Below are 17,921 nucleotides of genomic sequence, written 5' to 3'. Positions count from 1 at the left end.
TGAGATTCCATTATTCTGATGATGAAAGCTCTTAACTCATCTCCTTAGTAGAACCATGGAGTGAGGTTTCTGTAAAGATTTTGAGTTGGCTGAGTTCTGGTTCAGTACTAGAACTATTCTATTTGCTCTTTGCAAATGATAGTCATCTTTTGTGATGCAGATGGAGTATACATTGGCTACATAAATGTGTCTTCTTGTCGTTTGAAGCTTTATGAAGTCTGGGAATCATTGCTAAAAAGAGTGAGATAATTCCCTGTTAGAGAAGTATCTTGGCTGCGATGTTGGTGAACTCCCAACTCAGTATCTGCGAATCCATTTGGTGCTTCTTTCAAGCCAAAAGCAGTGTAGAATTGGTGAAGGTTTGAGAAGTTACTGGTTGGACGTAACAGGCTTTTAGTTTCCAAAGAAGGATGACCCACACTAAGCACATTGGGTAACTTGGGAAGGAAATGCTTGGAAACTTGCTCCAATCTGCTTGTCTTGGTGCATCTGGAGAGAGAAATAGAAAGGTTTTTGGAGGAAAGGAGTCTTCTTTCAGAATACTAATGGTTCTTTGATGCATACTCTACTCTTATTGATGGAGTTCTGGAATCTTTACAACAGATTTGAGTGAACGGCATGATAACCTTGTACACTGGGCGTTGCATTTTATTATTATTATTATTATTATTATTCACAGTAAAATGGCTTGACTTCTGTTATGAGTTTTCCCTTTTTTGAGGATATGGGTTGGCACAACCCTGGGGCACAGCAATACTATTATATTTTTAAATAAATTCCATGCCTTCTTCCAAGTCAACGTAGAAACACATATAAACTTCCCAAAACTTTTCAAGCTGCCTCTGACCAAGCTAGACATCTCTGCCTGCTGCCCGAGATCTCCATTCCCCAAGATGTCTACAGAACCCTTTGGAAGGGTCCACTGTAGGCAACGGAGTACAGTTTATACTTGACAATCTATTTTCTGATCTCATTGTTCTGAAAGCCTCGTGACCTGCTGCTCCCTGAAGTGTGAAGAGCACTGTGCCACTTATTCCATAGTTCAGTGAAACCACCATTAAGCTCCTTCCCCAAATTGATTCTCCAATCCAATGTCAATGTGCCATCTGCTGAAAAAAAAAACTGATCCTCAATACTCCTGTCCTAATGCAGCTGGAGATGTCCCCATCAGTCGAGTCCTCACAGCAACTTGGATTTCTAGGTTCTGAGTCCTTAACTCCTTCCCAAAGTTGAAGAGGGCAGTTCGGAGCCTAAATTTTGAGTTTTAAGTTTCTTATTTCCAATGATTATGCGCTTCATATCCAAACCAAAGACTAAAATTTGGATTTCAATAGAAATTTCAAAGGTCTCAAATCTACATAATTTCAATTGAAATTTTAATTTTGATATAGAAACAGTGGAAACCTACAGTAAATTATAAAAATTCTGAATGAAAATTTTGGAAATATTAAATGGATGATCATGAATAATTTAGGGACAAAATTAAGAACAACAAATTTTCTTGTCTTTCTTTAGTTTTACATTTAAGTTTTTGAAATTCCAACCAGTATATCCAATATTTTGCAAAAAAAAAGGGAACATTCTTTTCGTTCGAAACCCTCTTGAAATCTGAAATTTCAGCAAAATTACCCAAATTTAAGATCAATGTTACCTAGAACATGGAATATTCCAATTCATGGAACGAAACAGGATCAAGGTATGACAAATGCTCTAAAATGTGGTATGGGAGAGGGGGTGTGTGTGTGTGTGTGTGTGTGTGTTTGTGTATTGATATATATTGGTGAAGAATTTGCGATGGCATCCATATATTTTAGAGAGGATTTTGAGGCATTTTTAAATCTAGAAGATATCTTTTATGAAATAGATTGATGACAGGAAAGAGAAATACAATGTGATAATTCCACTTTATCATATAAAAAAATAAATTCTGTGTAGAGTATTGAATTAAAACTTCTCTGGAATGAAAACATACCATGTTGTGAAATGTCAGTGTCAATTCCTAGTCCGCTAGTGTTCAGCGTTTTCTGGTAACTATGTTTAAGACCATGATCCAGACAAATAAGTATGCTTGCATACAAGATTTAGCTTTCCTTCACCCAATAAGGACGAAGGTTCACATGGAGGATTTGGAATAAGTCGTTTGGCATTATGGAAGAGACTTCAGTCTGCCCTTATTCAGTGGAAAAATTATTATTCACTTCTTTTGCGGGCTTTGGAAGAAGGAAGGAAAGGGCGGCTCTTTGGAAGTGTAGTAAGTATGCAGTTTTGTGGGGTCTTTGGTTGGAATATAATGTGTGGATATTTCCAGGAAGAAGTAGAATTCGTATTTGGTGTGGAAAAAGATTCAGTTCTTAGACTTCTTTATGGTGTGTCATGTTTGGAATTTTAGAGAAGCTAGCTTTCAGGATTTAAATTGGAATTGGTGGAATTGGTTGGTTTGATTTTTGTTTTTAATGTTTTAGATTTTCTCTGGTTTGTTCTAGATTTTTCGGGAGATGCTTTTTATCTCCCTTGTAAATTCTCTTCCTATTAATGAATTTTTTTTGCTATTGAAAAGAAAAAAAAAAGGAAGAAGGTTGTCTTTTGTCTTCAGTGCCATGCATGTGAGCTCATTGCGTACTGAATTCTCCAATAAAAATGGTAAAATCCTATGACCTGATTTTGACATTTATTTTTTGCATGTAAATGTATTGAATTCCTAGCAAACCAAACCATGATGATGCGTAAGATTGAGAGTATAATAACTATATTTTGGCTAATCCTATGGTGGATATCTAAGCAGTCACAGATGTTCTTTTGGACAAAAGGGAACATGCAAAGGACACTGCAAAGTCCATCAACCTCGGAAGGAGGTTGTTCTAAAATTTGCAAGTGGATATTGTGGCACCTGGTTTATTTTAATTATTTGAGCAATATAATTGCATATAATTTTGATTTTTGTTCTACTACATTGTTATTTTTTTTCGCCTCGTAAGGAATCTTCTTCTTTTTCATTCTCTTCCCTTTTTTGATAGTTCGGACGGGGAGAGGGATGAAGTTTGAACACATGACCGTACTCATGGTAAAGGCTGTTCTTACTACTAGTAACTACTTTAGAAAAAGAAACTAAGGGTGATTCCCCCCCAACCCGCTCCTTTTTTTCTTGGGACAAATTTCTCCCTTTTAAAAGTTAAGTTAGGTGTTAAATGTTTGATATTTTCAGCTTTTAAAAAGGTAGGTTTTAGCTTTTTTGGGAAACTTGTAAAATTTACTTGTTTGGATCTTTTAAAAGCTAAAAGTTGGCTTTTTCTGTCAGATTATTCTATTCCATGAGTGTCCTTAATTCTTTTTAAAGGTTACAAAATTATTAACGGATTATTTACATTTCCTAAAATGACATATCCATTTTAGTCATTTTAAACATTTCCACCAGTTTATAGCTTTTTAGCCAAACCCTTGGGATCGGCTTTTTCTTTCTAACAATTCCTTCACAGTGGTGACAGCAGTTTGAATCACATCCTTTTAGAAGTTCATTTTTTATCAGTAGGATTAAGCCTAAGTCTCATATACCGTCCCTTTCCCTCTCTCTCTCTCTCTCTCTCTCTCTCATATTGGAGAAGCATAGAAAAATTCTTTTTGCCTTTCTCGTTTCTTCGTCCTCTTTTATTCACTTGTCTTTCTCTTAGAATAAAAAGGGAATCGGATTTTTTTTTCCCCATTAAGAATGCTAACCAAGTCTCATTGGGGAAAGGAAGGGTATTTGATATGATGCATGAGAGTGTGGTAGTTTTAAAGTCCCTAGCTAGCGTTTGTATGCATTGCTTCATCTGGTTTTTAGTAAGAAACCTTCTTTTTTGATTATAAAATGTGTATAATGCGTAAACATGTGGCTTATAAATTTATTTGCATGAAGATATAGAATGAAAATATTTCTTTAAAATTTGAACTAGACCATCCTGACCTCAAATTGGCTTGGTTTGATATGTTCAATGGTAGCACATCATCCAATATGTTCTGTGATGAGAAGATTGATTTTGTCAATTTAATTTTTGTTTGATGCTGATGTGAATGGGCTCAAACTGAGTTGCTTTACGAGTTAAACTAAGTTATCTATATTTAATGATGTCTTGGATCCCTCCCATGTTTGACTAATGCAGGTTGGGCATCATTTGAAGGCTTTTTCCTGTTGTGCTTGGTTTTGTGCAACTTTTAATTAGACAAAAGTACATATTACACCCCCCTGTCCAAGGGAAAAAGAACTGAGTCAGCTGAGGGTAGGCTGGCAGGGGTTGCATTTCAGTTGGTTGAATAAACACAGAACACATGTACCAGTGTTCAGTGTCTTTCTTCTAAAATTGGGAATATAAGCTGCTCTTTTCGACTAACTTAAATTCTGGTTTTGTGCAAACTAAATTGCATGTGGAGTATGCCTGTATCCTGGTCCCCTTTATGATTCCATAATTTCTCGTTAATTTTAAAACAGGTTCACTTTCTGATGAATATGATATTCTTTGGCAGATGAAGATGCCCCAACAAAATTGGCCAAAGCGGAGGCCTCGACCCCCCAACTTGCTGGCATGGTACCTGGATCACTAGGTGTTGGATTTCCTCCTCAGTCTACATTCAATTTAGTGCCGCCAATGTATGTTCTTTTTGGATTTTGTTACTAAAATCTCTTTGCTGCTTGTGCTTCTGCTTTATTTGGTGTTTCACAAAGAAGAAGATCTGGGAAATAATTTTGGAAATCTTGCTGTTTTATTCCTTTTGTTGCATGGAAAGATTGATGTACTGTTAACTATGAATCCTATTATATGCAGAAATAATGGATGTGGCTTTTCTCACTACTTTAGCTGCAGCGGTTTTGTTACTATTTTGGGATTGGGAATGTTCCCAACATACATTTCCTCATTCATTGTTTGGGGGCAGGGAGGGAGAGAAGGGGGGGGGGGGGGGGCGGCGCTTGGTTGATAAAAATAGACAATACTCCTTCCCTGAGTTTGTTTTCAATAAAAACGTAGTTTATGCGCCCCCCCCCCCCCAACCCGCAACAAAAAAATCTCTCCCTTCCCCTTGCCCTCTGCAGGGCAGATCAAGGACATAGAGTGAGTCGAAGCAAAAAATGAACAATAAATAGATATCATTTGCAGATTATAAATGCAAAAGCATTAGCAGATTGTACATATACATGGATATTCTAAAATTCTATGCGAGTATTTCTTTTGATTTTCTCCTACATCTATGGCACAGATAAAAAAATTGTTCTGCATTCATTTATGGTATATCATATGTCAATTGCTAGGAACTTATGAGGTAGAGCATTGTATGGGCTTTTTCTCTCCACATACTTGTTTAGTTCTTAGTTGGGATAAGCATTATCTTTTGAGTGAATTAATTAGATTTTTTGAATATAGTTTTATCGCCTAAGTTGAAAAAATATTTGCCAAGATAACTTGCATGTCAAATGAAGTATGAATAATGAAGTATGAATCATTACTAACTTGCATGCCAATCACGAATTAATTGTACTATATAATAATAATGTGGCTTGGCTAGCAAAGAGGTTAGGGTTAGAAGAAGCTAACTTAGTAATGATTTAGAGATTATCCTTTTTAGGGGGAGTATAGGTTGGAAACAGAAATCTAGAATGAAGTGGGTGAAAGAAGGGGATTGTAATTCCAAAATATTTCATAAAAGTTAACAATGGAAGGGGGAGGAAGAATTTGATTAAGGAGTTGGAAACAAATGAAGGAAACATAGTGCGGGATTCAGTACAAATTGGGCAAGAGATAACCGAGTTTTATAAGAAGCTATATAATGATGGTTCTAAAGATTCGATTCGAAATGATTAACTATTATATGTCCAATGTCTTATGTACAAACAGATTGATGATTGAAGGTTTAGATTGGAGTCTTGAAGGAAACCGGTTGGGAAGGCCTTTTGACATTGAGCAGATGGGGGAGGCAGTTTTTGAGATGGATAGGTGTAAGGCTACGGGTCTCAATAGGTTTACCATGGTTGTTTTTTCGAAGATAGTTGGGAGGTGATTTGGGAAGATTTAATGGATTCCTTCTGTGAGTTCCACAGAAACAGGGTGATGGGGAAGAAGGTGAACTCTTTGTTTGTAACCCTTATTCTTAAGAAGGAGCATTAAAAAAAAAGTGAGAGGCTTCTATCCGATAATTCTGTTAACTAGCCTCTATAAAATTCTCACCAAGGTTTTGTCTAAGAGGCTTAGGGAGGTGTTAGGGAGAACTATTACACTAGAACAGTCTGCCTTTATTAGGGATAGAACTTGTGGTAAATGAGGTGGTGGAGGATGTGAAAAGAAGAGGGAGGGGTGTTCTACTCAAATTAGACTTTGAAAAAGCTTATGATATGGTTAGTTGGAGTTTCTTGGGTAATGTGTTGGCCTTGACGGGTTTCATTGGGAATTGGAAGGAATGTATAAAAGGGTGTTTGTCCACCGTGACAATGTCAGTTATAGTAAATGGTCAACCACGGGAGTGTTTCAAGCCTCATAGGGTCTGAGGCAAGGGGATCCTCTTCCCATGTTTCTCTTTACCTTAGTTGTGGATGTGTGGACACTGTGGAGTAAAATGACCAATCATGCCCGAGGTCTCGATGTTATTGGGAGTCTCAAAGTAGGTAGGGAGTGGAGATTATAGGGGCCCATCTCCAATTCACCGATGACATCCTCCTTTTTCTTGGGGTTGTTATTATGAATTTTTGCAAGACTTCCCCTATTGAAATTCTTTGAGAAGATTTTGGGTCTTAAAATTAACATGTCTTAGGGTGAGATAATGGGTATAAATTTATGTTTGAGCGAGTCAAGAGGGTTTGGAGGAACTTGCAGGTTGCACAATTTTGGATTGGTCTTGACTTATTTGGGTCTTCCCCTTGGTGGTAATCCTAGTTATATTTCGTTTTGGGACCCAGTGGTGGAGAGAGTGGGGAATATATGTGTGTGTGTGTATATATATATATATGTTCGGCTGCTGGGGGGGTGGGTGGGGGGAGGGTGGAAGAGAGCTTACTTGTCTTTAGGAGATTGGATACCCTTTTAAATTTTACTCTATCGAATATAACTATGTATTTTCTTACCCTCTTCAAAATTCCAGTTGGGATTGTGGACACCTTGGATAGGATAATGAGGAATTTTTTATGGTCAGGAGATGAGGGAGGGTAAGAGAGATCATCCAGTTAGCTGGGATAGGATTAGAAGACCTAAGTTTGAAGGGGGTTTGGGGCTTGGGATTATGGAGTCTAAAAACATTTCGGTAGTTGGAAAAATGGCTTTGGAGGTTTCCCTCGGAGGTTGACTCCTTTCGGCACATGGTAATTAGAAGTAAATATGGTTTGCATCAAAATGGGTGGAATACCTGAGGAAGTGGTTGTGCTTCTCATGCTAGTGCTTGAAAATTCATTTCTTAGATAGCTCTTTTATTTTACCTCTCTTAATCGTTTTCAAGTTGTAATGAAAACAACATTCTTTTTTGGGAAGATATCTGGGTGAGTGAGGTTGTTTCATTGGATTCTTTTAGTCCTCATCTTTTTAGATTGTCTAGGTTACACAATTCTTTGATTATTTTCTACGATTTGGAAGGGGGTTCTCTCTCTTTTGGACTTTCACTTTTTTAGGAATCTCAATGAGAGAGGAGGTTGATTTAACTATTTTATTGAGTGCTGGAGTTTTTTCTGCCCATGGTGAGAGATGACTTGAGGATTTGGGTAGGGGATTCCTCTGGTTTTTGTTCCACTAAATCTTCTATCTCTGAACTTATGAGATCCTTGATTCCATGTACTTTTCCTTCGAATAATTTTATCTGGAAGGAAAAAATTCCTTCTAAAACTATAGCTTTTATTTGGACTTTGGTACCTTATCAGCTAAATTCCAGTGATTTATTGCAAAAAAGAAGACATCGCAAAGCTATAAATCCGGAGATATGTATCATGTGCCATGACTCGAATGAAACTATTGATTATTTGTTCCTACACTGCAGGATGGCTAAGCGGCTTTGGTTTATGTTGTTTTGAGTCTTTGGTGAGGCTGTGGTTTTCCCAATGACTGTTGAAGCTTTTCTGATTGTGTGTTACAGAGGTTTTGGGAGAAGTAAGGAAGGGAGTATCCTCTGGAGATGTGCTGTCTTTGCTCTCCTTTGGACTCTTTGGACTGAAAGTAACACAAGGATTTCTAATGGCAAATCAAACCCTCCTTGCATCCTTTGGGATAGAGTGGTTTTCCTAGCGTCTTTTTTGGGCTCATTCTTTTGGATTTTTACAAGGTTTACTTTTGTCAGATCTACAAAGGTACTGGAGGGAAGCATTATTGTAATCCTTTTGGTTTTCTTATTTCTTTAGGAAGATCCATTTTCTTCCATCTTGATGTAAATTCTTCCGTGTCTTCTTAATTATTTCTTTTTCTATTAAAAAAAAAATTCTATTAACATGCACATGGTGAAAGCTCAAAGAAGTGATAGTTTATAAATTTCTAATGGTATGCACATGGCACATGGTGTAAGCTCTAAGAAATAATCCTATCACAACTATTATCCACAGACAAACAAATGATAGAACATTAATGAAAAGTTAAAAGGAGATAGCATGATGATATATATTATAAAAAACTGAGATAATATAAGAATGTAAGAGTATCAAAGTAGGATCTAAAGTGGATTATGAAAAAATATTACAGATAAAACTCTTTAGGTAAATTTAATTAAATTGTATGGGGTTAAAGTTGGAAAAAATAGTGTAGTTGAATAACATAATGGAAAAATGAAAATTGAAAAAAGTATGCCACAAGCAAAACACTCGCTATTTATTTATATTTTCAATAGATAGATACGGATAAATGACAATAGGTCATATTTATATATTCTCCATGGGAAAAGATGGAGCTCAGGGTTTCTTTTAATTAGTATGGGAAGTGAGGTATTTTCCCCCCTTCTTCTGATAGTAAGTTTGGGAAGTGAGAGTTGGTGGGCAACATTGACAGTCTAATAGTTTATAGTATGATGAAGGCCATAAGTCCCCATGGGCGCATTAGTTTGAGGTTGAGGCATTTATATGGGAGAGAGATATTGGGTTCTAATCTTCTGATTGGGTGGGAAGGATTTAGATCAGAATGATAGGCCTCCCAATTGACGGGAAAAATGAAGACTAAAATCACTGGGTGCAAATTTCAATGATATAGAAGTACTTTAAAAAGTGAATGAAAAAAAAAAATCATTGGGGCAGCATATTTGAAGATTCTTTTAAAAATTTTAAAATTTATGTATCTGCTGTAGTACTTTCTCAACTATCAGTGGGGGCAGTTGAACCCACTGTTTCCATGGTAGATCCGCCCTCACTCCTTCCCTTCTCTTTTAAAAATGTTCTTGTTAATGCATCTCATGAGAACATATTACCCTAACCATGATCTTGCTCCTCATCATAAGTCACTATTATTTCCTTTTTTGTTTTTGTTTTTGTTTTTGATTTGTTTTGTTTTTTTTTTGGTGGTTTGGAAGGGGTAGTGGGTGGAGAAGTGTTTGTCTGAAGCAATTGAGTTGATATGGTTTAGATTAGCCAAGTTTAATGCTCATCTTATTGTGTTATCATCGATATGCAAATTTCATTCTCTATGGCATACTATGGTTCATGACAACCAATTTATTACTTGTTTTGGTACGCAGTTATAATCCTGCATCTGCTGTGCCACCAGCTGGTTGGCCAGTTCCTCCTCGCCCCCAGCCATGGTTTGCGCAGCATCCAGCTGTTTCTGTTCCTCCACCTGCACCACTAGGATTGGCACAACAACCTCTGTTTCCTGTGCAGAATGCAAATCCAGTTCCACCAGCATCTACATCACCTGCTCTTCAGCCACTACCACAGATATCTCCTGGACTGCCTTCATCCTCACCTTCTATTTCTGTATCTCAACCTTTGTTCCCTGTGGTCGTAAATAATAATGGACCTGGTCAAAGCTCACCATTTGCCACCTCTATGCCGTCAACAAATATTCCATTAAGCTCGCATGTAGATCTCAAAAATGCTGTCACTGCAAATTCTAGCAGTACCTCCATGGCAGGTAGCTCCTATTCCCCAATTTTTACCAGCCACAAATTGGTCTCATTGTTGGCTGCTGTAAGAAGTTTATTAGGCCCATGGTCTAGTATTTTATTAGACCTTCAGTTGGTTATGTAATTATTAAAATTCTAGTACTGTTTTGTCTTTATTTGTTGTAGGTGTGGCATTGATCAATTCACATTCTTATGCCTCTGGTCCAAACACTAGTGGTCCTTCGATTGGACCACCTCCTGTGATTGCAAACAGAGCTCCTGCTGCCCAGCGGCCTACTAACGAGGTCTATTTAGTATGGGATGATGAAGCGATGTCCATGGTTAGTGTTCCTCATACTTATTTATATTTTTTAAATTTTCTTATCGACTTTGTTATGAACTTGTTACACTGACAATGATCCAAAATATTTGCAGGAGGAAAGAAGAATGTCCTTAATGAAGTATCAGGTGCATGATGAAACTAGCCAGGTAAGTTCTGATCACCACTTTAACATACTTCGTTCAAATCGATATGGAGTTGCTTTGCTCGTCTAATCAAATGGGTAGGCTTTATTTTTCATTTTATATGGATAATATATAATTCAGTTATTTACATTTTTTATCATTTAGGGATGTATTTTTGTATGGATTCTGGTTTGCCCTCAGTATTCGAAAAAGAAAATACCTAGCAAATAACATCTGGAGCCATTTCAAATATTTCTTTCTTCCCCTCATTTTAACTTCAACACTGATGGTTAATAGGAAAATATTTTAATACTACCTTTCATCCATCCATTTTGCCAAATTCATGGGATCAAAAGATTCAAGTAGGTATTATGTTATCATTTTATGATAGTTAGTATTTACCAATCTGACAAGCTTGCTGCGATCGCCTCGAGGACTCCAACCTAGCATTGTACCGAGTTAAGAAAAGTGTATGTATTTATCCTTTTGAAATATGAATTCGTTGTTGTTATTCATTCTCCCATGCTTAATTCAAAAATTTGGGGGTTTGGTGGAATGAGAATATTATGCCCTACAGATCTTTTGATCATTCGTTGCATCATTACAATTTGTTTTTATGATCCAACGGTGAATTCAGACTTGGAGCAGGTTAGCTTCTTTTGCAAAGTTTGGTTTCTCTTGTACAGAGCCAAGCGATAAAATGTCTTCTTCTAATAATTTGTGGCCCATAATTCCTTTCTGATTTTGTGTTTAATGGTTCTATATCGCAGATGAGCTCAATAGATGCAGCAATAGACAAGAGGATATTAGAAAGCAGGCTCGCAGGTCGTATGGCTTTTTAGAGTGGTTGGCACTGATCCGTCATTTCTATCGCGGGAATCATTATTCTATTGGGGAGGTCTTTTAATTGTTGGTGATTGTTGTATTTAGAAGAGTTGGTCGTGGTTCTGTTGGGATCTCTGGACTCGGGAAGTTCTGTTTCAAATGGGGATCCGTTGACCTAGTTTGAATTTGTGTTGTATTTTTGAAATAAAGGGTTTTATCTTATAGAGAATTGCATTCTTTCTTCACTGGCATGTTGTCTAAAGGGAAGCAAAATTTGGGATCTCCCTTTATGATCACATGCAGATGATTAGGTTATCAAGTTGTTATACTGCATTTTTTTTTTTTAATGGTAGTTACTTTGGTATTCACGCTTTGTTTTCCACTCAGATGATTGGGCTTGATTTGCATGGCCTTTGATTATGCCATTTTGGCCCTTATTCGTATGATGCTGTGAACAACCAATAGCATGAGGGTTAATGTGAAGGACAAGTTTCTCTTGGAGAAAGAAAAGTGAACATGTTTTCTTCTCTACGTTTGGTACGGTGCAAAGCAGAGTTTCTCCGTCTCAAAATTAATAAAGCCCTCTAGGGAAAAATTGAACCTGCGAAGACATGCCCGCTGCCCATTAATTTAATTTGTTTGAAATATCATTTTATTTTTTAAATATATATACATGGTTTTATTCCAGTTTTTTTTTTTTTTTTTTTATTATTGGTTTATCGGGGTGCATGGTTGGGAGAAATTTGTCAGGAACAAAGGTTTGAAAATCTGCTATGATTATTTTTAGATTTGGATATCGTCATAGTTAATCCACAATTATTTCCTTCAATTTATTTTGTCATGTTTAGTCATAAAGAATTAGAGAGAATGAAAAATTCAAATTAGTTGATAAAAAATTAATTTTATATACTGTTAATATTTAATTTTTAAAAATTTTAATCATATTAGGACACTTTAAATTTGTAGTATTTAATATAAAAAGAAAATACCATAAAGATAATTTTTACTTTTCAAATAAAATCCATGGTCCTGTCTGTTAGAAGTTGGAACTTTTATTGGTTAGTGGTCTTGGGCCTTGGCTTGCATGATCACAAGAGCTTTTATTTGTGTACAATAAAGATGCTTCTTACATTAAGCAAAGTGTATCCCAATAGGTACAATATACACTCATGTATGATATGAAATAGAAGTGCAATGGATGTGTAAGATTCACAAGCAAAAAATATTTGTCAAATGAAATATATGGGAGAACCTTTGGATTTACTCTTAAGAATAAGATTTGAAAAATGAATGTAAGATGAGAGTAAAAGCTAAACTAGAATGCCCAAGATGAATAAAACACTCTTGAAAATTAATTTTTTAAAGTGATAATAAAGAGAGGATGAAAAAATAAGCTTTGAAAGATGACAGTAGGATATAAAAATTTGAGAGAATTTTTTAACTAATCATCTTACTAATTATGAGTTATGAGGGGGGTATATATAGAGTACAACAACAACAACAACTAAATCAAGCCTTAGTCCCATTAAGTGAGGTCGGCTATATAAATCATTTTTTGTCAATTTATGCAATCATGAACTATTTCTTTTGATAGATTCAAAGATATTAAATCCCTAATCACTATCTCCTCCTAAGTTATTTTAGGTCTACCCCTACCCCTTCTACTGCCCCCCATAGTAACTAAGTCACTCTTCCTTACAGGTGCACTATAAGGCCTACGTTGTAAGTGTCCATACCATTTGAGTTGTCCCTCCCTTATCTTATCTTCTATCGGAGCTACACCTAACTTACGACGAATATGTTCATTCTTTAATTTATCTTTCAATGCTATACCACTCATCCATCTAACCATTCTCATCTCAGTAACTTTTACTTTTTCGACATTATGTTTCTTCGTCGCCTAACACTCCGATCCATATAGCAAGTGGTATATATAGAGTGTGGTAAGAAAATGACCGTGGGGACACATTAGAGATTTTAGAATTTGTTTAATGAAAAATTAATCCTAATTACTAATGTAAAAACACGACAATCCGAGAGGTTCAGTCGCCCGAACACTCACAATGGCTCACAAGCAAATTTCCAGTTTGGTCGACCGTGGCCACTGGCCCGTTGGCTAAGTTAGGTGATTTAACAAGGCTATGTGGTTTCGGTCGCCCATTAAGGGGTTTGGTCTGCCGAACTTTGAAGTTCGGTTGACCGTGGTCATTTTGACCTAAAGGAATGGTCATCCGGTGCAAGTGAAGAAGTTTCAATTTCTTGGTCGGTCGACCATGAGCAATACATTCAATATATGGTCGGTTAGCTGAGACGTGGTCAACATTTTAAATTCTGACTTGTTTGGTCGACTGAGATATTTATAATGCAATGATTGACCGAGCCCCTTGAAAAATCAAGGTAAGCTCAACTTTGACCTAATAAGTTTAATCCCTGTTTGTATAAGTAGGTGTTTGGGGACTTAAGGTCAGTTTATGGTCTTTGAGCTTGTCATTCACATCATGCATGCCATGCAATTATTACAAACCATAAACTAAATACATATGCAATTTAAAAACAAATAATGTCTTTAATATTCTTTTGCTCTTCTTGTTCTTTATAGAATCCGCCAAGTGAATGTGTTCTTTGTATTCTTCAGGCTTCGATTTCTTTTGTACCTTATGTATGTGCTGTATTGTAAACTTGTTCACAAACTAAATGCACACATAAGATTCTTGTGTTTCGTCAGCATCAAAACAAAAATCGGACTCAAAAAGTCAACAAATAGGGTAAGCTCTCTTTCAAACAGTTATAATTTTTTTTAAAAATTAATTATAAAAATGATATTTTATTTTAATTTTTTTAAAAAAATTTATATAAGATAGTTGAAAACATCTTACTATTTTTTTTTAGATTTTCTGTAAAATCTTGGAAATCTAAAAGCATAATGTAAAATAATGTAATTATTTGGAAATTATGGGATGAAAAATGATTACGCGCTTAAATTGCATAGTTAGGTGTTTTAATTCATACATTACAAATTATATTTTTAATTAAATGACTAATTAATCTCAATATTTTAACGTTGTGTTCTATTTATAATATTTGGATTTTATTGAGTAATTTATGAATTTTTAGTATATTTTTATTGCAGGGCAACTATTGGAAGTTAAAAACCGATGGTATTTCGTAATTTGTGCGTAACTCTCTTATCCGACCTCCGATTCTAATGATTCAAAATGTTGTAGAAATATAAGAAAATGCTCTACAATTTTCATGTTTTACATTTTGAGAAATACTGATTATATCAAGGTCGAAATCAGACGTGAAATTATCATATGCTGTTTTTATGGACTATTTCGACAATACTCCGTAATTTGGGCGTAACTTTCTCGTCCGAACTCCGATCGAGACAATTCAAAAATTTGGGGAAAGCTGAGGAAGTACTCTACGACTTTTATGTTTCAAGCTTTAAGAGATACGGGCTTTAGAATTTTCGAATTGGACTTGAAAGTGGAAGGTTAGAGAAGGCGTTGTAAAATTATGGTATGATAAGTTTCTAGATAATTGACCTTTGTTTTCAGAATGTCCAAATGGTGATCATTCACATATAAGATTAAAAGATTTGGTTATCAATAATGTGTGGGATATGGAAAATTTACAAAGGATTCTGGGATTTAATAAAGTGGAAGAAGTGATGGAAAAAGTGAAAAAACTTAGAAACTCTTTGAATATACTTGCTTTAATACAAAGTCTACATGGGATGTTATTAGAGTTAGAGTTCCAAAATTTAATTGGGTAAAGTAAGTTTGGAATAAATGGTTACTGAAGAAAATTGCTATCTGTATGTGGAAGACTGCTTTTGAGTGCTTAAGCGTTGATGAAAAGGTGAGAAGGGTGGGGGTATCACTTGCTTTGGCGTGTAATTGTTATGAGATGAGGCAACCAGAAGATATGGAGCATGTGTTAAATAAAGGAGACCTTGCTGTTGATGTATGGAGGAAGGTTTCAGTGGAGGTAGGTGTACCTTTCCTTAGGCAACAAAGTTGGGAACATTGATGGATTTGATTCCTTGTTTAGTAGTTTGGGGGTTGTGTAGAAGGAGATGTGCAGCTAGAATGGAGGGGAAATTGGAGAGTAGTACAAATATGTGGCTGTCCATTAAGTATTGGGTGGGGGTTTTGAGCAAGAACATGATAGGAATGACTCAGTTAAAAGATGCTGATATTTGGATATTGCAGAATTTGAAAGTGCAAATTGTGAATAAAAGAAATAAAACTATGCAAGGTGTGAGATGGCTAAAACTGAGGCAAGGGAGGTTGAAACTAAATTTGGATGGGAGCAGCCTGGGGAACCCAGGGCCGGCGGGTGGTGGTGGCTTCCTTTGAGACCATACAAGTTCTTTTATTTTTGGTTTTTCAAAATATTTTGGCTCTTGTTCAAATAATGAAACTGAATTGAGAGCTGTAATGGAAGGAATAAAGATTTGCAAACATTTGGATCATACTAGTATTGATATTGAATGTGATTCGAATATTATAGTAAATTGGATAAGATCCAGTAAGTGCTCCTTGTGGGATTTTTGAGAGCAACTTATTGGTTTATTGGAGGGAGTAAACTTTTCGACAAATCATTGGTATAGAGAAGGGAACAAAGTGGCAGATGCTTTGGCTCGACAAGGTGTTATGGGGAGGAATAATTTGTTTACAAATAGTAATAACTTCATAAAGTTATCAATGGTTCGTATAAACTGGAGAAAATGGGTACGACTTATATGAAATATGTTTAGTTGGTTTCCTCTTGGTATTGGTATATGCTTAAATGAGGTATTTTTTTTTTCTTTTATTTGATTTGATGCGTGGGTGTTTTTTCGGTTAGTAGGTCCTTGTTTTGTTTTGTTTGGACTTGTAGCCCTGTTTTGGTTGGATGTTGGTGTTATTTTTGGGAAGTTTTTAAAGTTTTTTTTATTTTTTTTTATTTTTTATTGTAATCTCCCATTGCTTGTCTTGTAACCACGGTATTCCTCCGCCAAAAGTGAGGGTATTTCAATAAATAAATGGAGGTGCCGCCCAAAAAAAAAAAAAAAAAAAAAAGAAGAAGAAAAAGTAGGGTATAGGTTTTGGGAGATTTTTTTTTTTCCTTTTCTTTTGGGGGTTTTCTTTTCTTGTAGGAGGTGGGGCAGCATTTGGGGCGGCTGTGCGTTGCGTGGAGACTTTGCTGCTGTGGCTCTCCTCTTCAATTCCATCTCTCTAATTTCTCTCTCTCTCTCTCCCTCTCTCTCTCTCTCTCTCTCTCTCTCTCTCTCTCTTCTCTCTCTCTCTCTCTCTCTCTCTCTCCTTATTATTATTTTTATTTGAATCTTAAATAATTGTTGGATTTATTTTTATTATTAAAACATTAGTTCAATTGCCTTGTTATTTAAATATTGTTAATTAGTTTTAGGTTGAATCTTTTTCTCTTCTACTCTCTTTCTTTAGTGTCTTTATTTGATAAAATGTTGTGGTTGGATTTTATTTTGGTTGGGTTATTTTGAATTATTTAGTTTAGAAGTCTTGCATGGAATCTTAAATATTTGTTTGACTTATTATTTATTGTATAAAAAAAAAGTTTCAATTTGTTTCTCTTATTTGGAATCTTTATTAGAATTTAAATTATTCTTGGGTGATTTTTATTATTAAAGTTAGTGTTTTTATTTAGTTAGCGTTTATTCTTGTTTGGGTTTATGCTTACAGTTAGTATTTTTATTTGATAGAATGGTTGCAGAATTTAGTTCTTTCATTATTCTGACATTGGATCTGGTATTTATTTAAGTTATTTGATGCATATTTAATTTTTAGTTAAAACTTAAATTTTATTTAAAAGCCTCAAAAAAATCTCAAGAAATTGAATCTGAACTATATTCAGTAAATTTTTTATTTTCCTAATTTCTTTTGGAATTACACGAATTTGGAATTAAAATGCATTCCTTTACGAGATGATTTGACACTTGTTGCTTTTTGGGAGGCCTTTAAAGTTTTTTTTTTTTTTTTTTCTATTGTAATCTCTCATTGCTTGTTTTGTAACTACAGTATTCCCCTGCCAAAAGTGAGGGTATATCAATAAATAAATGGAGGTGTCGCCCAAAAAAAAAAAAAAAAAAAAAAAAGGAAAATGTAGGGTATAGGTTTTAGGATTTTTTTTTCTTTTGGGGGTTTTCTTTTCTTGTAGGAGGCGAGGCAGCATTGGGGGCTACTGTGCGTGGAGACCTTGCTGCTGTGGCTCTTTTCTTCAACTCCATCTCTCTAGTTATTCTCTCGTTTCTCTCTCTCTCTCTCTCTCTCTCTCTCTCTCTCTCTCTCCCCTTATTATTATTTTTATTTGAATCTTAATCAATTGTTGGATTTATTTTTATTATTAAAACATTAGTTCAATTGCATTGTTATTTAAATATTGTTAATTAGTTTTAGGTTGAATCTTTCTCTCTTCTACTTTTTTTCTTTAGTGTATTTATTTAATAAAATGTCGTAGTTGGATTTTATTTTGGTTGGGTTATTTTGAATTATTTAGTTAGTATTTTTATTTGATAGAATGGTTGCAGGATTTAGTTCTTTCATTATTCTGGCATTGGATCTGGTATTTATTTAAGTTATTTGATG

The 17,921-nt window shown here is 35.3% G+C and overlaps 1 protein-coding gene across 1 annotated transcript in view; it reads left to right on the top strand.

Moving 5' to 3' along the window:
• The window catches only part of LOC131160736 (protein SUPPRESSOR OF FRI 4), a 39,667-nt gene extending 27,989 nt beyond the window's left edge, over positions 1–11,678 (top strand). The window contains exons 3-7 of the mRNA XM_058116613.1: positions 4,498–4,621; positions 9,655–10,049; positions 10,207–10,361; positions 10,456–10,509; positions 11,256–11,678. Coding sequence (XP_057972596.1) covers positions 4,498–4,621; positions 9,655–10,049; positions 10,207–10,361; positions 10,456–10,509; positions 11,256–11,327 — 800 coding nt within the window. The 3' untranslated portion in view covers positions 11,328–11,678. The remainder of the gene's footprint in view (positions 1–4,497; positions 4,622–9,654; positions 10,050–10,206; positions 10,362–10,455; positions 10,510–11,255) is intronic.
• The last annotated feature ends 6,243 nt before the right edge of the window (positions 11,679–17,921 follow it).

Source organism: Malania oleifera, chromosome 7 (genome assembly GCF_029873635.1).
Source record: "Malania oleifera isolate guangnan ecotype guangnan chromosome 7, ASM2987363v1, whole genome shotgun sequence".
In the NCBI taxonomy this organism is placed as follows: domain Eukaryota; kingdom Viridiplantae; phylum Streptophyta; class Magnoliopsida; order Santalales; family Ximeniaceae; genus Malania; species Malania oleifera.
Note: the sequence above shows the minus strand (reverse complement) of the source record. Positions and strands in the feature narration are given on the sequence as shown.